The sequence below is a fragment of the Myripristis murdjan genome, chromosome 14 (genome assembly GCF_902150065.1).
Source record: "Myripristis murdjan chromosome 14, fMyrMur1.1, whole genome shotgun sequence".
Lineage (NCBI taxonomy): Eukaryota > Metazoa > Chordata > Actinopteri > Holocentriformes > Holocentridae > Myripristis > Myripristis murdjan.
The window spans coordinates 20,711,403-20,735,589 of record NC_043993.1 but is presented as its reverse complement, the minus strand read 5'-3'; the positions used below and the strand labels follow the sequence as shown (position 1 = coordinate 20,735,589).

Here is a 24,187-nt window from a genome sequence, read left to right as displayed (position 1 = left end):
TTCATCATCCAATGTTTTTTCCCCTCTTCTTTTCTCTCTTAACCCTGCTATTTTCTCCCTCCTCTCCCATCAGGTGATCAGGCAGCTGATGAAGAAGGAGTTCACCCTGGAGTTCTCTCGTGACCGCAAGTCCATGTCTGTCTACTGCACCCCCACCAAACCTGGATCTCAGAGCAAAATGTTCATCAAGGTATGAAGGAATCATACAACAATTAAACAATGTACATACTTTTTTCACTTGCATGTTAGCACCACTGCCATTCTTAGGGGTCCAAACACTGGTGCTGGAGCCTTTTTTGGCAGGTGGGCTCCTCTGACTGCCCACCTCTCAGGCAAGACCGTTCACACTTATTTTCCAGATGTTGGTGCTGTCTGGTTAAGAACTCTCAGTCTCTTGGGACTGTCAATATACTGCTGATCTGTATTGCACATGTGCCTGTGCATGCTTTACCAGAGAAGCTTAAGGAGGATGGAGAAGCTGCAGGTTTGGTCAAACCAACACAAGCTATTCATACCGTGGGCATAATTGTATTTCTTTAGATGAATTCAGCAACAGGTAGTGTTATAAAAATGCAGTACATTGTTAATAGGAAAAACAAATATGGATTGCAGATATGGATTGCAGAACACAACTTTATTTAAAATAATACTCTGACTTTATGGGCTTTTAAATGCCATACTTCATCAGATTGCACTCAGAAGACATTAAAAATTATGTTTTAAAAGATTTAATAAAAGACATTCAGAGTTAAACAAATCTTTTTCTACAGTTGATGCTGGACGTAGGTAACAAGTGAAGCATCTCTCTTCTTTCCCAGTGGCACATGCACAGTATGTTCAGATCAAGTAGCAATAGGGACCCTCCAACTCAACTATCTTGATTCTCCACCTTTTTTTTTATTCAAACATTATTTTTTCCTGTAGGCTTTTTAAAAATTCAAAATATGTTCAAGTTGGCCAACTACTCCAGCAGACGGAAAAACATAATCCCAATAAAACCAGCACAATCATAGCTGCTGCTAACACCTGAATTTGCAAAAGTGTGTGACTTTGCATGGAAGAATCACAAAAATACTAACTGCTGTGTAAATCTAAACAGGAATAATGTTTTGGCCCATTCTGTGCTTGGGCCCCTTAGTGGTACCTCTGTACAAACTGGGAATATTATGGATTCACCGTGATGTCCACTGCAGATCCTTGGTGTGAATGCCATAATTGAAACATTTTTCATTTGAATCTTTTCAAATTTGCTGTGTACGTTCATGACCCTTAGAGGAAAAACCATACTGATTTTTGGCAACCCCACAACCTTTCCTTTAGCACCCCCTCAAGACCAAACTTTGAACACAATAATGTTGGAATAATGGAAAAAAAACAGTAAAAGAGGATATTTTTAGACACTTTGCACTGTGGGGCAGATTAGGGGAGATTGTTCTCTCAGTCCTGTGACATTTGATCCCTCCCCTCAGGGAGCCCCAGAGAGTGTGATTGAGCGATGCCAGTACCTGCGAGTTGGAACAGGGAAGGTGATGTTGACCATGGCATTGCGGGAGCAGCTGATGTCCAAGATCAGAGACTGGGGAACAGGCAGGGACACACTGCGCTGCCTGGCCTTGGCTACCCGTGACACTCCGCCACGCCAAGAGGACATGGATTTGGAGAACTCCACCAAGTTTGCAGAGTATGAGGTAGAAGACCATGAAACTATCTGGAATCTGCAGAGCTGTCTTTTGTTGAGTAAAGTCTGGTCCATAAATGTTCCACAAAGTTAATATTGAAATTCTTCTTTTTTAAGTTTGTGACATTTTCATATGAATTGATGAGTGTTTCACTACACTGAATCAGCGAATTATGTAACAGTATTGTTTCAACCCATACGCAGTTTGTAAAGGCTTATGCTTTTTGCTGTTTTAATCAACTGGTGTCTAGTAGGTCATAACCAGGAAAAATCCTGTCTGCGTTGCCACAGACATGATGTGTTTTATCTATTTGGCTTGTTTGGAATAAATGGTAAAGTAGACCAATTAGTTGGCATGAGCAGCAATAGCCACCATAGGTGAACATACAAAAGAGCATCATCCACATAAGTTCAGACTTTATCAGCATTAAATCTAAGGAGAAAGGTGTCACACTATGGAAGCATTGGGAACACCCCATGAAAAATAACAGGTCTTGTAGTTTGCCACTTGAGCAAGGGGAGCAAACTGGAATTGAGTTGAGGTTCTGTTTTTAGATTTCAATCTTGTGCTCTCCTCTTTCTGTCTCTTTTTCCATTCAGATGGGTCTCACATTTGTTGGCTGTGTGGGCATGCTGGACCCACCCAGGAAGGAGGTGATTGGCTCAGTAAAGTTGTGCAGCGAGGCAGGTATTCGCGTCATCATGATCACAGGAGACAACAAGGGCACAGCGGTGGCCATCTGCCGACGCATCGGCATCTTCAGCGAGGAGGAGGACGTGATAGGGAAGGCCTACACTGGTCGCGAGTTCGATGACCTCCCACCAGAGGCCCAGAGAGAGGCCGTCAAAAGGGCACGCTGCTTCGCTCGCGTGGAGCCAGCTCACAAGTCAAAGATCGTGGGATACCTGCAGTCATTTGACGAGATCACCGCTATGGTGAGGAGAGGAGTTGAATATCTTGTAGTTCACATTGGCTGACAAAGTAACTTGCATTTCTTCATCTTTTTTCTTTACCACCAACCCTCCCACTTTTTTCCCAGTGCCTCATATAAATATTACACATTATATGCCTCCTTTTTCAAATATTTATGCCTATACAAAGGCAAAATATGCGTTCTCCTCCTTCCTACAGCTGTGCATGATGTGAATGACTTTCTTAGAGTGAAAATGCATCAAAAGGAGTCAGTGAGCCATGACATGTTTCAGGTCTCTATGAGGCTGCTCCCTCAGACACTGCTATCAGAGCTGTCATCTGTGGCCCGCTCTGCTGCCTCCTATCTGACACATGTCTCAAAAGAGGGGTTGATGGGAGGAAAGAAGGGAGGGAAAGAGACAACAATATCACCATTTGCCTGTCAGACTGACTCCCCATTCGCCGCGGCACAAAGCTGCCTTGGGTCCTGCCATGAGAGATAAACATCTCACTTGCCCAGCTTTATCTTAATCCTGTTGTTATCTAAAATGGTAATGAGACTTTGCATAGCAAGATTACAGTTTTCAGCTTCTGTCAGATGGTTGGACTTGTCTCTCTTGAAATAATAATCTCCCCCAAAATGTAATGTGTGTTCTTCCTATTTGAGTCAGTATTTTAAGCATGACTAACTCTTCCTTGAAGCCCGAAGAGCTAAGATTTTATTTCCTGTGGATCACACATGGCAGAGCAGCCCCAGTTTGTGAGCTCTTAGAAAGTTTATTTGACTTTCTATAACCAAACGAGATTTCTCTACAATGCCTGTAACAGTTTTAAACCTGAACATATGAGATTGTTCCTGAAAACAACCCCATGGTAGTGTTGCACTGACCATAAAATCATCAGGCAGGCAAAACTATTCACCAGCCACTAAATATTACAGCGTTGAATCTGAGTACAGGTGTGTCATCAGAGTTATCCAGTCTCAACACAGATTTTTTGTTGAATTAAACCACAACACCTTCAGAAGGCTCAACTTTGATTTCTAGCTTTCCAGAACCACCCTCTTCAACACCAAATTTAGTTAGAGTGGCTTCATCTACCCCTCGAGACAGCTCGCTCAGCAGATAAGAAACTAAATTGTATCAGCAATTCAACATATCAGTACTTTAAAGAGGGAATATGCCTGTAGCCATGCCACAAACAAAAACAAGAGCACCCTGATGCAGCCTCTAAAAAATATGTCATCTAGCATGCTACGAACAAACAAAAGCTAACAAGCCAAAAAAAACTGTTGCTTGACGATCTCACAGGCTATGGCTCTGATTCTATTTGATTTGCCTCAGCCAAAATATGTCAGATACGATTAGCATGCAATTCTGTTTTGTGGTGGATTCACCCTAAGTAGCCCTATTTTACATGCAGTCACACAATTTTAAAAAAATGGCAATCCAATAATTGCTTATAATAATAATTTCTGCAAGAATAATGAGTTTATAGATTAGTAAACTCTCCTCATCCTGTCCTTCCCAGACTGGAGATGGTGTGAATGACGCTCCTGCCCTGAAAAAGGCAGAGATCGGTATTGCCATGGGTTCCGGCACGGCGGTGGCAAAGTCGGCATCTGAGATGGTGCTGTCCGATGATAACTTCTCTACCATTGTGGCTGCCGTGGAGGAGGGCCGAGCCATCTATAACAACATGAAGCAGTTCATCAGATACCTCATCTCCTCCAACGTGGGAGAGGTTGTCTGGTGAGGTTACAGACACACACTGCACTCTCACATACTACTGTCTGTCTCACTTTCAGCCTGACTAAACTCACCTTCCTGTTGATCCGGTTTGTGTTTTTGTGCAGTATCTTCCTGACAGCCATCCTGGGTCTCCCTGAGGCTTTGATTCCAGTTCAGCTGCTGTGGGTTAATCTGGTGACCGATGGCCTCCCTGCCACCGCCCTGGGCTTCAACCCTCCAGACCTCGACATCATGGACAAGCCTCCCCGCAACCCCAAAGAGCCTCTCATCTCTGGCTGGCTGTTCTTCAGATATCTGGCCATTGGAGGTGTATATCATTGACAGATGAGGCACAGGGTTCTTTGGTTTGCAAAGCCCAGTTTAGCTCGTAATGGGTGCTTTTAGTAAAAAATCATTGAAGTCTTTTTTTCCTCTAGATTTACTTCTTCATGGTAGATTTGAAGTTGTATGTGCAGCTTTTCTCAAGCAGCTTTGTGAAGTGTCTCCTCTCTGTCTCTTTTGACTTAAAACATGTGCCCCACTTGCAGGCGATGCATAAGGTCCGCCATGTCAGTCCATCCGTCTGTATGTCTCTTCATTCAACACCTTACTTCAGTATATCTTGAAATCTGTTCTCAGAATGTCATGAAATTTGGTAGCCACATTCATGCTCCCCAAACAAGGAACCCTGTCAGTTTTGGTGACCTCATGACCTTTCCTTCTAGTTATACTGTCAGGCCTAAATATCAAAATTGCACATAAGCAATGGCACAAAATGTAATTAGTGGATTCGGTGAAAGCATTACTACTCTCTAAAGGAATTTGTTTTGATTGTGGTGACCCTATGACCTTTCCACCATAAGGTCAAACATTTGACCTGTACACAAGAGATCTGTGAACGTATTGGACATAAATCCAAATAATTTTCGGGAATGAACCCTGTCAATTTTAGTGACACCATTGCCTTTCCTCTAGTGCTATTCTTATGCCAAAATGTTATATTTGCTATCGCAGAATCTGCTGGGCAGGCTGCCATAAAAATTTGGGAGCACATTCATGTTCTTCAAAGAATGAACCCTATAAATTTTGGTGATCGTATAACCTTTCCTCTAGGGCCACCACCCTCAGGCCAAAATGTACAACTCCCATTGTCCCACTAATTGCATTCCTCTGAGCACCATGCCAGTGGGGCACCATGAGCAGAGGGTGTGTGCTCACTGTTTAATTATCGTTCTTGTGCACTTTGTGGGAAAACTTTATGACTAAGGCTGTGTCTTCATTCTCTGGTTTTCCCTGTAGGATATGTGGGTCTTGGAACAGTGAGCGCCGCCACATGGTGGTACCTGTTTGATGAAGAAGGCCCACAAGTGTCTTTTTATCAGCTGGTGAGTTGGGAAAAAGCAGCACTCACTGTCTGTTCTTGTCTTATTTGCTGCAGCACAGTCCGATCCTCGTAGGATAGGCTTTTATTCTGCAGAGCTGTTCTATATTTTGCTATGTACCCCCTCTTACCTTACCTCCCCTCTCCCTTATTGGATGCAGTAATGTTTGGATGTTTTGTAATCCCTGCAGCAGACAGAAATAGAAAGGAAAGTAAGACCCATGGAGTTTGATTTCAGATAGGCAGGAAACAAGGCCAGGGTTCCCCAGCTGTTCCCCCATCAGATGTGAGCGCCATGGAACCAGGTCACAGAGGTCCTGGTGACATCCTGTTGACACACTCATGTCAACACACACACACACACACACTAACTCCTGTCTGTCTTTACTTACAGAGACACTTCATGCAGTGCACTGAGGACAACCCCATGTTCCAGGGGATCGACTGCGAGGTTTTTGAATCTCGCTACCCCACAACCATGGCCCTGTCCGTGCTTGTCACTATAGAAATGTTCAATGCACTCAACAGGTCAGTCATCTTCCACTGGGATGTACTGTGAGGGGAAACACTCCTTCAAAGTTGTTGCTGTCAAATAGTTTAAACAAAGTGAATTGTAATTTTGTGTACCAGTAAAGGTGTTGGGTGTTTTTCCTTACATGGTTTTGATTGGTTCCCTTCATTGCAAAAATGTGTGCTGATTAGCTCTAATGATGATTTTGAGTGATTATCCATGTCGTCTATCTTTATCATTGAAAAACATCAGTCAGCTGTATTCTTGTGCCTGTTAAATGCTCAGTTGAGGTCGTATCTGGTTAGGAAAAGCAGGCCTTGGCTCATGAATAACATAATTGTTCCACACTTGTGTTGAAACTTTTGGATGATCATTTTTACCTTTTTTTGCTAAAAGAGACACCGTCATCCCCTGGCACTGAGAGATAAAGTCATTGTGGGATGAAGGTGATCACTCAGAAGTGTTAATAGCACTGATTACAATGTGTTGAGTTCTCCCAGGGATGACAGAATGGCTTCCATGCCAGAAAACACATCCTACTACACAACCACCAGAGCAATTTACTCCCATGGGACTTTGTTTTTGTTTACCATTATATCTTCTCAACAGATGAACATAGACACAGTATTCAGTAATATAATAATGTCCATCATTTACATGTTAATTCTTGGCGATAGGGGCAAAAGAATCAAGCCCTAGCAGCATCTCTTAGGAAATGGAGTCATGCTTTTTTGGAAGACATAAAAGGAAGAACCGCAGTCCGAGGGGAAAGCTCCCTCACTCCCCATGTTTTTGCCAGGGTTGCTCATGGAGCAAGCCTGTCAACAGCGCCCCACAGAAACAAAGGCTAATGTCTCATTTAGGAAAGAGTTTGGAAAGGGGAATGTTAAATGAAGGGCTTGTCTGCCTAATGAAAAAGCATTCTGTGGTTGTTATCCCACGCCAGGACAGACAGTAAAACTGACAAATGAACCACATGTTTACATCGTTGCTAGCTACCATGTAAGGAGGGAGGGTTGTTGTTATGATCAATTGAGTGTTGTTAATGCACTTGGACTCATTGTGAAGTTTCTCTGGGTAAAAATAGTGCCGTGCCTTACAGTAACTGTGATTTTCCTACAGGAAGATGATGAAATTGGAATAAATAAGCATGTTTTGTGTGATCCTTGCAACGTGACGGAAGAGCTTCCCTTGTTAGTCCCTCGTGTTCGTTTGAAAAAGTCAAGCGCTGACATGTTTTGTTCCTGTAAATCTCCTCCCCGCCAGCCTGTCTGAGAACCAGTCCCTGGTCAGGATGCCTCCCTGGGTCAACATTTGGCTGCTGGGAGCCATCATCCTCTCCCTCTCCCTCCACTTCCTCATCCTCTACATTGAACCTCTGCCTGTGAGTGCTGATGTGTGGGATGGCTGACTGTCGGTTGGATGGCCAGACACTATTGTGGGGGGACTTTTTAAAGGAACAGCTCTCTCAAAACTGACAATTTTATCATTATCTGCTCACCCCTGTGCCACTTGAAACACAGGTGAAGTGTCCATAAGTCTTTGTGTGTGGCAGCTAGTGCCGCTCTGCAGCAGCCCTCTCCAAAACAACAGAAGAGTATAGGCAGTGCAAGTTCCAAAAAGGGCAAAAAACTACTCCATACAGCTTTTGCAGCATGGTCCAAGAGAGTAAAAGACCTATATTTACACTGTTATTTAGCACTCAATCTTTGCTATAGCCTTTGACAGCAAAACAGTTCAGTGTAATGTGGATCCAAGCCTCATGCGCCCACATTCAAGAACGTTTGAGTGTTCAACATTCAGGACACTTTAACAATTTTCAAAATATCTGCACTCGGGCGAAGTTACAGTTTGGTAACAGACCAAACTCTCATTCATGTGTCATGAGCCAATGGGTAGCACAGCAGTGTAAACACCGAAATACATGAAAGTTTGTGGTGAGTTTGGGTGCAGCAAGAGAACTCGCAAGTTTTCATCGAGGATGTGTGAAGTTTGGGTGAACTATTTTGCTGTAGTGACTATTTGCACTATCAGCAGTGTAAATACAGGTCCTTTGCGATCAAGGTGTTATTGTTTGGCTTTGGGAGACTTGGATTGTGATTTGGATTGGATTTTCATGTGTTACATGTTTTTCAACTGGCACAATGGTAGGTAGATCAGGACAAATTTTTCATTTTCAATTTTCATTTTTGAGTGAACTGTTCCTTTTAAGGTGAAACCAATCTTTCCACAGTGGATTGCCATGATTCAGATGATATTATATTATTCACTTTCTTAAAGCTAATGTTTAAAAAGGCTGTTGCTTTGAATGGAAAGAAAAACAGAAAGAAAAAGCGTCATTCCTGTGAAGAGCGGTGTTGCTCTGTCTTCCAGCTGTAACTAGACAAATCATCAGATGTGTTATTTGGAGTCTCTGACTGCCTCATCTCCTCTGTCCATCAGCTGATCTTCCAAGTGACCCCTCTGCGCTGGTCCCAGTGGATCGTAGTCCTGAAGATTTCCATCCCAGTCATCCTCCTGGATGAGGCACTGAAATACGTCTCCAGGAACCATCTAGAAGGTATGTTTAACCTGTTCCCTCCACATTTCCAGTGAAACTGCCTCCTAAAATAAGGGCTTGATTATGAATATGAAATGTGAAATCCTATCAAGTTGACTAAAGTCAGTGACTGTTCTTGTGATGTTTCATCCTAAGTCAGCCCAGATTTTAAGTGACTGATGAATCTCTTTTGCTCTCTTTTTCTCTCCTGCATTTCTAATGCAGCCTAAATTCTTTTTATCTCACCTTCTATAACAAGGTACTCTTTTCCAACCTCCTGTCTCTTCCTTCTCTTTCCACTTGCAACTCTTAACTAAGGCTGATTGTGCTTATTGCGTATTATAATCATGTGTTTTTATTACCGACAGGTGATGAGGAGAAGAAATATCGGAGGAGACGGCAGCTGAACTAAGACCTCTCCCTCAACACACTCACACAGTTAGACACACGCCTACCCTCTCCCTTTTTTTTTTTTTTTTTTTTTTTTTTCTCAAAGCTAGAAACCTTTTCTCTCCCCTGTCCTCGTTTCCCCACTCCTGCATGTCCAACAAACACCACTAGAAATGAGCAGGGCTTGCATGAGAGTGCGTGCAAGTGAGAGTGAGCATGTGTGTTGCTGCGAGCATGGCTTTGTAGGAGTGTGTGAGCAAATGAGCAGGCGAGAGAGTGTGTGTGCGAGTGTGAGTGAGCAGGCAAATGTGTGCGTGGATTCACAGTTGCAAGAGAGCATGATACAGGTGCAAAACAAGAAAAACAAACATTATAAAAAAAAAAAACAACAACAACAACCTGGGGCTCTGCTTTTTAATGATAACTGCTCATTGGTTTTTGACTGTACAGTACAAACTACGGTGGTGCAGCAACTGGATGTTGGGGAGGGAAGGAGAGGGAGGACAGGGGCGATCAGAGGTTGATAGGACTGGGTGGGGAGGAGGGTGTTTGAAATCAGCACAGAGACCGAAAGAGAGATTGAGAGGTGGGGCCTGCCGGGGAGAAGACCTTGGAGAGACTGGTATTCACACTGGCAAGAGAATAGCACCAGCGAGCATGTGGAAGGTGGCACACCCCTGCTCTCACTTAAAGTTGTGCGCGTGCGCGTGTGTGTGTGTGCGCGCGTGTTCATTGTCAGGCCAGTGCAGGGAGCCTTTGTGTGAGCCTACGAATGCATTATGTCAAGGTCCTCCTCTGCCGCCCACACTACTGGCAGCCAGCTCTGCAAGGACAGGGCCTCTATCAACACGGCACAGTTGTGACTTTGGCCAGTGTGTCACAGCACTGTTCCTCCATCGCTCGCTCTCTTTGTCTTTACTCTTACCACATAAAAACAAAAGTCTTACTCCTGTTTTGTTGTATATTATGCAGAATTTGTCTTCTTTTGCCCGTCTTGCTCTCCCTCCCTCTCTCTCTCTCCCTCTCTCTCTCTTTCTCTCTCTTTTTCTCGCTCTCTGTTCGAGGAGGCAGCTGTGGGCCCGGGTCGTGACTCATTGGGCTCTGAGTCGGATGTGGAGGTGTTTCTCCTCCTGAAGGTGTGAATAGCTTTACGCTGCTTGGCCGCTTCCTTTAGCTCTTATATTGAGGAGCTGAGGTCAGCTCACAGACTCGGCAAAAAAAAACAAAACAAAACAAACACAAAATAATAATAAAAAAATTAAAAAAAACAAGAAATGTGAAATATCTTACAGCACCAAACCAGCATACGAACAGTAAAAGTTGTCAGCCGGTCCACCCAGCTGGTCCTGTTACGCCCCACTTTCATCTCCATCTGCCGTGCTGCCGTTGGAGTTGAGGCTGTCACATATCTTGACAGTTCTTTTAATTGTCTAATTTGACTTCACAGGCCTTTCATTCTTTGCCTTGCACAGCTGATGAACCAGCACTAAGCTGAGTATCAGTGAGTAAAAATGTTCGGTTGTCTCAGACTGAGATCATTTGGTTATCAATCATTACATCATCAGTATACCAATCACAAAAACATCAATGCCTTAGACAGCCCACTGCACCTCCACATTTAATATGTGGTTGAAATGAATGTGTTTTTGCGAGCCTTTAATCATCCCTTTCCCCGCCACTCTAATACACATTTGCAATATCTGTCTTTATAGTGATATTCATACAGATCACATGAGGTCTTAAAGACACTGAATGTCCACCTAGTCCGAAGCATGTCTTATAGGAATCCTTTCTCTCCTCTTTTTGTTGTGCTTTGTGCGCTGCTCCCTCAGCTCCTCTCGCTCCCAGTGCTTTAGCGATGCAGGCTCACTTGGGTATTGTTTTATAATGACTAAATAATAATGTATTTGACTGAATGAACCCAGGTGGTTTGGATTGTGTCTCTGACTCTTAATAATTATGGGTTTGTTGTGGGCCTTGGTGCTCTGCAGTCTGGGCCAGGCTGATGCAGTTGGTTTGCAGCCCTCTGCTACTGTTTTCTCTTGCATCGCTTTCAGATCTGATTTCAACATACAAGATCAAAATCCACAGTGTGACTCAGAGCGTGGTATGGATAACCTAAAACACTTTGTCAAAAAAAAAAAAAAAAAAACAGCTATTGGCGAGGTACCCAGCATTTCTTGGTCCATTTTGTTTAAAGATGTGTTTTTCTTACTCTGATGGATTATTTGCAAAATTTACACGATGTTATGCCACGGTAAGACATCTCCAGTGCAGCTACATTGGAATCTGATAGCTTGGCAGTTTTCAGGTATCTAAAACATCAATAATAAACGTCAAATCAAATAGCAAGGTATTCTTCTAGATTATGATTTAGCTCTGGCATCCAGCAAACGGAGAAATTTTATCAAAGAACAGGAGAAGATATCAATTTCTCCTCTGACAATAACCTCAATAAACCAGAATGCAATGCAGCCACAAGGCGAGACTTTCACTTTCACTTTTTATTGATTGGGAAAGTCCTTGCTCTGCTGTTGTTATTGCTCTCTCCATTTACAAATATAACAGACTGCTAAGTGCAGTAAGTTTAGAGATCCAGTGGAGACTGTGAAAATGCATTCTTGGACATTTTGGGAAAATCTAACTGAAACTGGGTGCATCAAAGAATTACAATCAGTTACAGCACTTCATTGGAAAATAACACCTAGTAATGCACAGATTGGTGTGTAACAGTGCAAGAGTAGATTTTTCTTTTAATTTTACACAAGAAGCCGGATGGTGTCTCAAATTATAACACGGCTCAATCTGGAGAGTGCTTACACAACATGGCATTCATGCTCAGTGGTTTCTTCAGTCACCAAATATGTTTTTGCCACTTTGATTTGGAAGTATGCCACCATGGGGATGTGGCCCCTCTGTGCAGACAAAGCAGTGGTTTAGGGCTTCAGTAGACGCTCATGGCTGCTGCCCCAGTCCCAGATGCCCATGGTCCTGTAACATGCTGGCACTCTGGCCACCAGGCACTATAGGTCTGTATAGCCTTGTTATTTACTACTGAATCTTCAATCTCTGTACAGAAGATGAGAACATGATCGCATGGAACCTTGTTACTGTAATAAATAACCTATACAGTATGATATTTAATTTTTGATATCTTACATCAATGAAACCTACTTACCAACAACAAACAGAATTGCGACAAACTTTTTTTTTTCCTTTGAGCACATGGTATCTAAGGATCTCTTTTTTGTAGAATAGACAGGTTGTTTATTCATTGTTCATGTTTGGTTTTTACAGTTGCTGGGGTTTTGTGTCTTACTGTAGGGAAAGAATATGATGTATCATGTTTAAGATAGACAAGAATCATGCTTACGCTAAATAGAGTAACGACGATGATACTGATCTTTTCAGTAATAGTAATTTGGTGTGAGAATGTCAAAAGAATTTGTGAATGAACTGTGTCTGGTTTACACTGAGCGATAAGCAGGGACTAATCCTGGGTTATGAAGTTTCAAGAGTGCACATTGAAGGGCTTGGTGTGGGTGCAGGCTCTAGAGACCCAGGACAGTGCTTTTGGGAGGTTGTGCAATCCCTCTCGCATGGTACTCAAAACATCTGCCATGTTAAAAAAAAAAAATATATATATATATATATATACTAAAAATAACCACCCATTTTATCAATAAGACCATGGAAATGTTGGTATCACTGACATTTGACCTCCCCATTTTCCTCCACCTTTGTCTATAAAGATGTCTCTAGAGCCTGAATCCTACCTCTGAGAAATTAAAAGGATTCTCTGTATTGCCTTGTTAATATTAATTGTGGACACATAATTTTATAAATGACAAAGACGTGGAAATAAAGATTATTTATCTTGTTATTTATTCAGAGGTTGTGTTCTTTTTTATTTATTTATTTTTATTATTTATGTTAATTTTCTTTACGTATTTATTTGCTTTACCATTCAAATTAGTGATTGCTGGCATGAATTGGAGAATTAAGCCATAAATCAGTGTAACCCAGCAAGCAAGACATCTGTTGACAGGTCAAACAAGGAGTGATTTGATTGCTTTCCAGAGTGATGCTCTTTGTAACCATGAATGGTGTGACTGCATGGTTGGCAGGCCGAGTGAAACAGACCTTCAACTTTAACAAACTGACTAATCACTCAGTTCAAACAACTAACTAATAGGAACAAATGCTGTCTTGTATCAGGTACGTTCATTTTACAATTTTGGTATTTAGAAGATGCTACTTTCCAGACTGACTTATGTCATATGCAACAATAAGCTAAGAAGAAGTGCAAATTGATGATGCAGAGATCTGTGTGTGCATAGATCCATTTCCACCAGGAGGGGGCGGTGCTACACCATCTTTCATGCACTTGTATATCTGTAAGATGGCTAGTAATAGGTCCGCATAAATTGTGTTACCTGTCATTCCTTAATAGTAAAAGTGTCAGCTGGATGGCAGGATCACCTGAGGTGGGATAGCTCACTGGTCTGTGATCTGTCTCGAGTCAGATTCAATAGAGGAAACTGTGCAGATCAGTAGAGCAGAAATGGATTCAGGGACACCCATGCTGAAAATTATACCCTGTAATCGAGAACCAATCCAAACAGCCTCTGCAATTTCCATCTGTACATATGCCAGTCCAAATAGTTCTGTTGAAGTGGAAGAAATGGAGCTTTTCAAGATCTCGTCATCTGGATGGAGGGAACAAAAGCACACCACAGGTTTTGTCTGTGATTTCCCAGAGGGCTACCTCCACAAACCGATTATCAAGCACCCTGTGGATTTTAAAATCACAAGCATCACATGTTTGTGCACTATCACACGTGCATGCAATGGCGACCAATTTGTGTACTACCAAGAGTGCTTTGTTTTGCTTCATTATATCCCACATTCAGTAGTGACACACCCCCTTCCCCGGGGGCGTTCCCAGAGCGCAGGTGGGATCCCAGGGCACTGGAGGGAGAGGAAATGGATCTCATTAGTGTCAGTGTGAGGGAGCTGGTTATTTCCACCCAGAGCTCCAGAGGGCTGCGGGATAGGGAGAATCAGCAGGAGCACTGTCCCACTGAAGCACACACAGGCCTGATATGGTATCTTAGAAAACCTGACTCATTTATAGATGAAGCTTAAAGGTCACTCAGGTCAGGTTAAGTTGTTTGAATAGAAGAGATTTTGATCCAAGTGGGTCGTCTGCTGTTCCCATGTATCAGCACAAACCCAGCCTTGGGCAAGGAAAAACAAAAACAATTTTTCAGTATTTGCATAGTGGTAAAAGAAAAATGAAGTTATACACCACCGTGATGAAACATAATTATAAAGATACTAAAAGACAAGCAAATAATACACACTTGTGCAGATAAAATAATAAAAATGTGGAGGCTTACAGGAGCTCTTCACTTTGAATGAAAGAGAGAGAGAACTGAATTGGATAACAGATCAACAAAACAGTGAGTACAATGTGGTTAATATACATTAGAGGTCTGAAGATGCATTTCAGCTGTCTCCTTGGCTCAGCTTTTAGTGATTTTCTAGTCTTCATAATGAATTTAAGCTTAGAGAGCCTGAGCTTGAAGCATCCATTACAACTAGAGAAAATGATTTGTAATGGCAGTGTTTATATCTCTCCATTTTCAGAGTGTTATTTAAGCCTTTTCTCTCTCTGACACATTTTCCTACTTCCTCTCAGATTGCCTATTACTTGCAATGAACTGGCTTTGCATTATTGTTTACAAGAGTTGATGTGGTCCTACTTTTTTGCTACATTTAAATAAGAAGCGAACAGAAGTTGTACGATTTTCACTGTATAATGCCTTTAATTTTATATTTACAGTGTCTTTGCATGTACAATTTACCATAAGAAACCTCAATTCTGTTTCGAATCAGCCAATCGTAACAGAGCCCTGGCAAGGATCTGGCAAGGGCTCCATGCTTGTATTGAGGTAGGTCGACTTGACCAACTGTCTGAAATGCACCATGCACATACATGGCCGTGTTGTGGCTGATTTCCATGATGACTCATGAGAGCAAACAGAGGCTGCCCACTGTGCGCCGGGGCTCTGTGAGGACAAGAGTGCCAGCGCTCAAGGACACACATCTACCAAAACAGCCTCGAGACAGAAAAAGACAGAAAATCCATTAAACTATGCGGTTTTCCTGTTTGTGTGAGTGTGCATTTGAGGTAGCAAGGGAACAAAGCAGCTATGATGGAGGAGATTTTTGCCCCTTGTCCCATGGTGTCCGTCGCTGTGAATTGAGCTGTGAGACCGAAGCCGTTGCCAAGAAACTAAATGAACTTGCTGTGAACTTCCCTCATGGCTACTGCTGCAATGGGAAAGTTCTGCTCTCAGAGCCTGCAGCACTCTTTCAGCTCAATTGCCGTTTCGCCATTACTGTTCCCTCTCAATGCCATTTAAGCTGAAGTACACACATGGATGAGGCTGAGTTGAACCTGCTGCAACCACTGCAGGTTATTGTGTTTCCCCTCAGTGTCCAGTCGATGTTGAAAATGGGCTCAAATAATGACAGGTTGCAATCCAGACATGGATGTGTTATTCTTATGAGGAAAATAGTAAATCTACACAAAATCAGTGGGACCTAATTACTAGTGAATTTCATAGATTCTCATATTGAAGGTGAGGGATTTCACAATATCTCCTTACCTTATGATTTCTATTTACTTCATCCCAATAACGAAAAGAATCATGTTGATACACAACCACTACTTAGTCAAAGACAGCATGTGTCCCTTTATTTATGTGTATTCCACTGATCTGTTCTCAAATATGTCTACTTTGATATGAATTTGTATGTTGTGGTGATAATGTTGAAAAAAAAGAGGGCTCCCATACACTGTCATCTATGCTTGAATATAGAGAACTTTATTTGCTTCAACATTTAACATCTAACAGGTTATCTAAGATATACCAGGAGAGGCTTATCTTATACAAAAAGAAGTTAACAACATGTCTGCCTTATCTAGTCAAACCGCAACACATCCGTGTCACCCAAAAGACCCACAGGCTGACATTAAACCTGCTTGGACTTGTAGGTACATCATTAAATGAACACAAGGCAGTGTGTGAAAAACATATATCTGGCCATACCGGTGGTTTTAAAAGTCCTTTATGGGTTTCCAGGGGCGTCCTCAACAAAATGAGGGTTAGTTTCATTTCACTCTAATTGAATTCGCTAGTCATTGCTATGAGAGGAGAAAAAATGACACGTAATTTATGCCCTCACGTTTTAATCTCAGCACTTTGAATCTGTTTGTCAGTGTTCAAGTATGACACCTATGTAATTTAATACTTAACTCTGCGGCTTCATGAAAGTTAAACTGGGGGTGCAGAACGGAAGTATGAAAATCCCTGTGCCATACAAGGCTATATAAGGTTATAACATCACCATCATAAATAGGCTACCATTTGCCTATACCTTATGCATGTATAGATAGACATGTAACATCCTGCTGTATGATATCATGTGTTTCATTACAGTAGCTCTGCTGGTAAAAGGTTCATTATATAAAGTTTAATTAAAAAGGACTAGGTAATGACAGGCTGGATGCTAACCCTAACCCTAACCCTAACAGGCAGCAGGACAAACATGAATGTATGATAGATTGTTTAAAGTCATGATCATGGGAAGAGAAGCAAGTCTAATCCATCTTGTCATGCCCAAATGAGTTTTAGATCATGTCATATGCTGCTCAGATACACAAAGTCAGTTACAGGCCAAATTACAGCATGATGTGTGTCATCTGTTTATCAAAGACATTTGTAATCGTTTCACTAAATGACATTTTGAATGAACAGCTGATGACTGCCTTTGAGGGGCAATACCACTTACTGCACTCATAGCATTAGACAGTGTAAACAGGCTGAGACAGCACTGAGACTGAGACTCCAATCTGTGTTGTCATATCAATGTACAGTCTGAGGCTCCTCTACTAGTGAATAGGGATCAAACTGGAGACTCATACAGTATTTATCTTAACTTTTACTTCCAAAATGACACATCCAAACCATCCTCTTGGGTGCTGTCACAAACAACTTTTCCATCTAACAGATTATGGTGCTCTCTTGTCTTTTGCAACAAAAGAGTGCAGTAAATATTCATTTACACAGTTCAAACTGTCCTAAGGCAGGGAAATTGCATCTCTCAGTTTCAGAGTAGTGGGCTATTTCTGTTTAGTATACATGAGTGGTGAATGAAATGAAATATTTTGGCTTGCAAACCAGCAATAAAAATCACATCATGTGAATAATGTGCATTGTCTATCATACTCCCCTGTGTAAGGATCCCTCAACAGGGCGGTATATATGCTGTATATGTTATAACAGGACATTTTAAGTTAGTAGTGCTTAGGGAACAGGTGGAGGAAATGTCTACCTGTAGGGAGAAAAATTAACTATGATGGCTATGAACTGGACATAAAATCATATTTTAGTGTATATTGCATGAAATGAGATTTTTTTTTTTTTTTTTTAAATCTAAAACCAATCTCCATTGTTTCACTGGAGCTACCCAGTGGCCATCTGTAGAAGGCAATTATTTTACTGGGCAGCTCTGCAGTGTGGATGTGTTTTACAATGAATGTGAGACAAGGCGCTGCTGGCTGAAAATAAATAAATAATTAAATGAAAAGTGCGCTGGACAAATATTTCCTGGGTAAATTAAAAGTATCTAGCCTACTTTTAGTGATTTTGATTATAAGGAGAGGGCTAATTATGATAAAAACTTAATTACTCTAACATGTTAATGAGGTGTATGTTGCAGTAAATTATAGCTTGTCTGTGAAAACATGACTGGTCTGGCAACGGCCAATTTATGGGATGTTATTTCGTAATTATCACTGGGAAATTAAGTGGAATTTCCTCAGGAGGAAATGCGACCAATAGGGGCGCTAGTTGTTACTCACTCCCCATAAAAACATTGTCTATGAAATAAATGTATTATGAGGGTGTTTCCATTACAGCAAAATTCATATGTGACCACAGGAAACAAGTATTAAAATTTAATGTATTATATATCAAGACAGAATAAGTGATAGTAAGCAATTGTGGCGATACCATGCTGTGGTGTGCACTAGTTGAGTAAATATTGGGATGATTGGTTATGTGGCAGTGACATGACGGGTTTTAGGACCCGTGGCTTCAGTTGTGGCTGAATAATAAAAGTTGGTTATCCTTGTACTGTCGACGTGCGACAAACGAGTGAGGATATGTGAAAGTGCTGTTGTCGCCTGCCCTGCCGCTGTGTGCAGGCTTGCTGCTGCACTGAGGCACCACCAGCCCGCAGCAGACTGTACACATTCAGCCGCTGGGTGTCTTCACTCACTGGCTTCATTGGAGGCAAGAAAGGGGAGTGTGTAGGCTAGTCTGGTGCCTATGGTCCGTCTTTTCCGGAAGAGAGGGTGTGAAACATGAGACACATTTCAGGTCAGCAGCTGATTGTTATCATAGATCCTGAGTGATGCGGGTCTGTTAATAGTCCGTTCACTGTGTTTGTTTATTGGCTTTGGGAACAGAGATTCAAACAGGCGCTGTGTGCATTTTTTGGGCATTTCCAAACGGGACATCCCTTTGACTGGAGCGCAGCGGGGGGCTCAAACACAGCCGATCACTCATTTTGGTAAGTGAAACTTTTAAAACCACGCCATGTCAACGCCGTTGTTTGTGTTTATCCACGGCTTGCAGAGCCAATCGATGCTTTGTTAATACTGGGGAAACACAAAGATGAATGTTTATCCGGTATATTGCAGCTGGATTTCAATGCACGTGCCTTCACCATGTTTGTTATTGTATTTTCGTCCTCTGCTGTACAGTCGCACACACACATACACACACATATGTTACACAATGATAGGTAGATCTGTCACCTGTCTGTGGAAGTCACACTGGAATGCAGCATGCACGCACGCCGGCATTGGGTGCCATTGACCTGCTTTATGCACCTGTCATGCTGTGCTCCTGCCGTTGTTGTGTGGTCCTTAATTGGTGCATGGTGCAAAGTCAGTGGCTTCCAAACTAGGGTGCATCCAGGCAAACGTCAGGAGTCCTTGAGGACAATGGAGGGACTCCACAGCAAAATGAGGAATGATGTGATTATGGAAGATGACAGGATGGACCAGATTGCCTGTTTTGATCAGCGATTCCTCTCTGCATTTACCTACAGAATGGACAGCCATAAAAATAGTATTTAATAGGGATAAAATGTTTTCAAATCTGTAGTTAAAGTGTGTCCGTCTGCGGGGGTGCTTGACATCAAAAAGTTTTCTGAGGCCAGTCTGACAGCACAGACTGATTATACACTGTGACACTGATGCTGAACATTAGCGACTATGTTTGACTCCTCTGGGAAAATCTTTTTTTGCTTCATGCAGCAGAAAGTTATTCAGTTTTTCTCTATTTATTTGGAAAAGGAAAATAAAGAAGAGTGTAGTTGTGTCTACATGGTATTCATGTTGCAAGCGACTGGGTGTCTTATTACAACATTGACTGACTCTACTGTATGTCTGTCTGCCTCAATTGGGGCTCACTTTACACAACATTGTTCACAAGTTGTTCAAACCCTCATTCATCATGCACTTGTTCCTACATTCACTGAAAAAGGCCAGTTCAAAATGTGAACAGCTTATTGACTGCTACACATTGAAAAACAGAGTGAGTGTTGTGTCTGAGGAGGAAATTGAAATTCAGCTTTACAAAATGCAGGCAGTATGAATGGCATGCAGCGGAGCATTTCCACAGTGCTGATCTTAACCACCTGATGAATTTGTAGAGTCTGTGTCTGCTCAGCAAACAGAAAACCAGTCAGTTCCTGTCAGTCAACATACAGGCCAATATTTGAAATGAGCCCTGCTTGACTAGTATGAAACTTATACTAAGTAAAACCTCTCGGTGGAGTCTACAAATTCTCCCTCAACATTTTGGAATTAAATGTGTTTTAAGCAAATGGGCATAGTGCATTTAGCATAAACTATAGCAGTAAATATTTAATCAAAGCAACTGGCAAGCAGAACATGTTGCAAGGGATAAGATGGACCTCAAGATGTGAAATTCATACCAGCTGTGCAAGATTTCACATTAAGCTCCTGTTGACTGTGGACTATGGGTTATGCATGCCAAATCATAAGAGCTGATGCATCCATAGTTCTGCATGTAATTGGTCTGATCATGGCTCTAGGTTTCCTGTAGTGCAGGACTTGGCGAGTTTGGATGTGGTTTGCTAATCTCCTTGACTCCCCTCTAAGACAGGGGGTTTGCTTTGTGCCTGAAGGTGTGCATTCTGGTTGCTTTCCTACTGGCTTAGAAGCCCCCGCATTGCTCCTGTCCCTTCAAGGCCTCATTGAAAATTTAAATAGAGGTTGTGTGCTGGGCTAGCATCAAGAGAAGTGGAAGAGGAAGTGTTGCAAGTGTGGCCACGGCAGTGCAGCAGCAGCTGAGAATACTGCAACCTCAGCCACTCGCACACCACACACAGCTGATGAAGCTGGCCATAATTAACAGATTTGGAGGCAGCAAGCCAGCTGTATGTGTGAAGCCTGGGGCGGCTCGCTGCCTGCCCATGGCTCCAGCCCCTGTGGCTCCCTCCAGCGGCTGGGCAGTTCAGGCTAAACTCAGGCCTCCTTGTGAAAGATACTTGGAGCCCATATCACCAGCATCTCAGTCACTCCTCTCTCCTGAGCCATCAACATCCTCAGGAGTCAAGAGTTACAAGTATTCCTTGCTTAGCACTGCCCACGACGGAGAGAGAGTGAAGCTGAGGATCCTGGTAGTCCAGGCCGCAGTCCAGTGTATTTTGTCGTTAACCAAGAATACATCACCATGGAGTAATGGCCGAAGAACAATGAGGAAGGGATTCAGTTAGATTCACAACTACTGAAAGACACATCTGTCTCAGAATCAAAGAAGGCAAAATGCACAAAAAAGAAGTGGAAGATTAAAAAAAGTTTATCTCTCCTTGAAAATTGATTAGATGCATAATATAATTTGCTAATGCACGATGTAGTCAGCTGATTCTATATAATTTCCTAAAGATACAGACTTTTCAAACATAAGTGACCAGTAAAAATAAAGTGATTTTATTAGTATTAGCTTATACGTTTACATTACATGTTTTTATAAGTTCACCAAGGTGTTATACAGTAGGTTGTATTTTTAAACTCGATACATTTTCAGTCAGTTCTATCGAGTGTTGCACTGTATTGTGGCCCATGTGTCATGATTCATATTTCCTTTTGGTGTACCCACTTTACCTCAACCTGCCTCATCCACATCAACAGCAAGAGGCTGTCCTTATCAATGATCCAGACAGACTCCATTCATGCTCAAAGTCTGATTGTAGTTTTTGATTGGTTCTGGCATTTGAATTGTCAGCTCTATTCACCTGCCAATCAAATGAATCTGCACTGCCCTGCAACCTGATACACCATCAGCCATGGAATTCAGTTCATTATTTCCAAATTGGTCATTTGTTTTAATGTGATTGGTCATTTCTCACTATGATTCACATGAGAGTTTAAAATATCAGTCTGACTCCAGTACAGTATGGGGTTAGCTCAGTATTACAATTTCGACAGAAGCGGCTAGCCTTCCTTCTGTGGAAGGAAGCCCCTTCTATTACCTCCAAAACTGAGTCCTTCAACCAATACATCCTGCACATTTATGATGAGTAAAAATGAAAATATAAAAATTAGACGGCAGAGAAATTCTGAACTGTCTTTGACAAATAACCATTTATCCATCCGCTGGGCACATTGATTAAAAGCTGTGCAGCTTTCCCTCAGATGCAAGTTATGGCCTGCAGTTCTTTATCTTTGACCTCCAGAGAATGTGGACTTGTTGCTTTTGGCTGTGGGTAATGAGTAGGTGGACAGAGTGATAGTGATAATGATTGCATAGTACAAGCAAGACACGAGAGGGTTTTCCAGTTTCCTGAAAAAATGAGTGTGCTGCCCATTATTCAAAACACAACATGCCATGTAGCTGCACTCTGGTATACTGAGGCCACTGTCAGTAGAGAAATTGGTATTTCTGCCTCCTCTATGGATTTCTCAGTGTATCGTTGTTGAACATCAGTCTAAAATTATAAATCCTGAAAGAAACCTTTTCCCTTTGATTACAGGGACTGACACCAGTATTCCAATGTAATTGCAACAGGAGTATCTCAGTGTGATTTGATATTGTCTCTGCTGGACCTGGTCATCCAGGTTCATTGCCAGTGGCTCTTTTTAAATGTTTTAACTGTTTTAGTGTTGGACAGATTGGTCCTTTTAACCAAACAATCCTCAGTCATTTCTGTGTAATTTAAAATCACCGGTATGAACTAGATATGATTTTGATTGGACTTCAGAATGTAGTTGATATTCTGTTTGGCCTCATTTGCTCTTGGACTTCCTTCTGAACTTGCCAACTTGTCTTTTGCATGTGTTATGTTTGCAAAGACTGCATGTTTATTTGCTGTAAATTAGCAACAGCAGCATCACTTCTGTTTTTCTTACCCACTTCCTATTGCTGGCTGTGCTGACGGCTGCAAGCCCTTAACACTACTTCACGCCAGCTTTGGTAATCATACCGGAGCTACGACCGAGCTCCTGAAAAAGAGGACATGTCAACAGCTCCCAGCTCCCTCAGTCCCTCTGGGAAATCACTGGAATAAGGCTGGGTAGCGAATAATGAGCATTTTGTGTGTGTGTGTGTGTGTGTGTGAGTCTGTGTAAAAGTGTGTCTATAGGTGTATGCTTCACATGTGCAAGCATATCTCCATGTGTATGCGTAGGAGCAAGTTACATTGTTATTCACTGATCATTTAATAATGGCATAAACAACGTTAAACATATGGTTGAGGTGCAGATATCATTCACCCACACTATGTCAAACACAGTTTTGCTCTCAGGACTAGAGAATAAGCAGGGAGCCTCTCCACTGCTCCACTGATCTGTTGCTGTCGGAGAGCTGTACTGTATCTTGATAGCCTTATGACTCCTGGATAATCACCTCACTAAGTAAGGAACAATAATTAGGCCTGTCTCTATGATCTCGAAGGAGCAGTTCACTCCAAAATGAAAAGGCAGAGACTAAAGGATTACTTTATTTTCATTCTGGGCCTTATTTTAGTTAGGCTATGTATTGGCAAGTACCTCACTTTGCAATACATATGACGTTTCATGGGTCTTGAAACAATTTGCATCATGATACATTACAGTAGGTGAGGTCTATGGTTAAGATGAGGGTTAGGAAGCGCTGCTTTAAATGCAACTTTCTGGGTAACAAAGTACCATAAGTGGACACTGTGATGGAAACCTCCAGACAAGGTAGCAGGCTTCCAGTTTGGAAATCGTATATATTCAGTTCAGTTGAAAATTAAATTTTGACAGAGCCAAAAATGTATTAAATATCTCATAATCTGTTGTCACGTATTATTGTTAACTGATAAATGGATACGTGGTACCATTTGTAAAACTGTTGTATGTAAGAAATATAACGCTTGGGGTGATACTAGTCTAGTATTGCTTAAACATACTATATGATAAATCATGTGACAAACTGATTTAAACAATTTAGTTCAAATTCCTGTTCCAGTTTATCAAATCAGAATTGGCACAATGCATTGACTTCACAAAAATGTAGACGTTATACACAACAAAAAAAAATGAAGTACATCAATGATACAAGGGACTGCAGAATCTGTACAAAAAATGGTATCACAGTACTTAGCTTCATGAATTTTTTTTTTTTTTTTTTTTTTTTTAGCACAGCTGTAATTTTTTCACCTTAATAAATACATTATTTAATTGCAGGGTTACATACCTCTCAATTTTCAGGCAGCACTTTTCTCCAATATAATTCAAAGGTGGGCTGGTGGAAACACAAACAGTCCAACCCGAAGGAGCCCTCTGTCACATCTAGTGAGCAGCACTTGCACACATCACACTACCTGCTGATTCTCTGACACTTTATGTGAAGTGGAATCACACTTGGCAGAACATAATTTACATCTCAGAGTGGCAGTGCTATATTTTGTTCA

General features: G+C 41.8%; 2 protein-coding genes across 5 annotated transcripts in view; both read left to right on the top strand.

Moving 5' to 3' along the window:
* Positions 1-12,781, top strand: part of atp2a3 (ATPase sarcoplasmic/endoplasmic reticulum Ca2+ transporting 3) — a 56,911-nt gene extending 44,130 nt beyond the window's left edge. The window contains exons 12-21 of the mRNA XM_030068415.1: positions 74-190; positions 1,470-1,688; positions 2,279-2,614; positions 4,122-4,342; positions 4,447-4,649; positions 5,621-5,706; positions 6,097-6,230; positions 7,480-7,597; positions 8,656-8,773; positions 9,121-12,781. Of these exons, the coding sequence (XP_029924275.1) occupies positions 74-190; positions 1,470-1,688; positions 2,279-2,614; positions 4,122-4,342; positions 4,447-4,649; positions 5,621-5,706; positions 6,097-6,230; positions 7,480-7,597; positions 8,656-8,773; positions 9,121-9,164 (1,596 nt within the window). The 3' untranslated portion in view covers positions 9,165-12,781. The remainder of the gene's footprint in view (positions 1-73; positions 191-1,469; positions 1,689-2,278; positions 2,615-4,121; positions 4,343-4,446; positions 4,650-5,620; positions 5,707-6,096; positions 6,231-7,479; positions 7,598-8,655; positions 8,774-9,120) is intronic.
* Positions 12,782-18,378: 5,597 nt separating this feature from the next.
* camkk1a (calcium/calmodulin-dependent protein kinase kinase 1, alpha a) overlaps positions 18,379-24,187 on the top strand; it is an 80,152-nt gene continuing 74,343 nt past the window's right edge. For 3 of the 4 annotated variants that reach the window (XM_030069534.1, XM_030069531.1, XM_030069535.1), the window contains exon 1: positions 18,379-18,790. The gene's annotated coding sequence lies outside the window, so the exon portion shown is untranslated. The remainder of the gene's footprint in view (positions 18,791-24,187) is intronic. The other variant, XM_030069532.1, reaches the window with a different exon arrangement.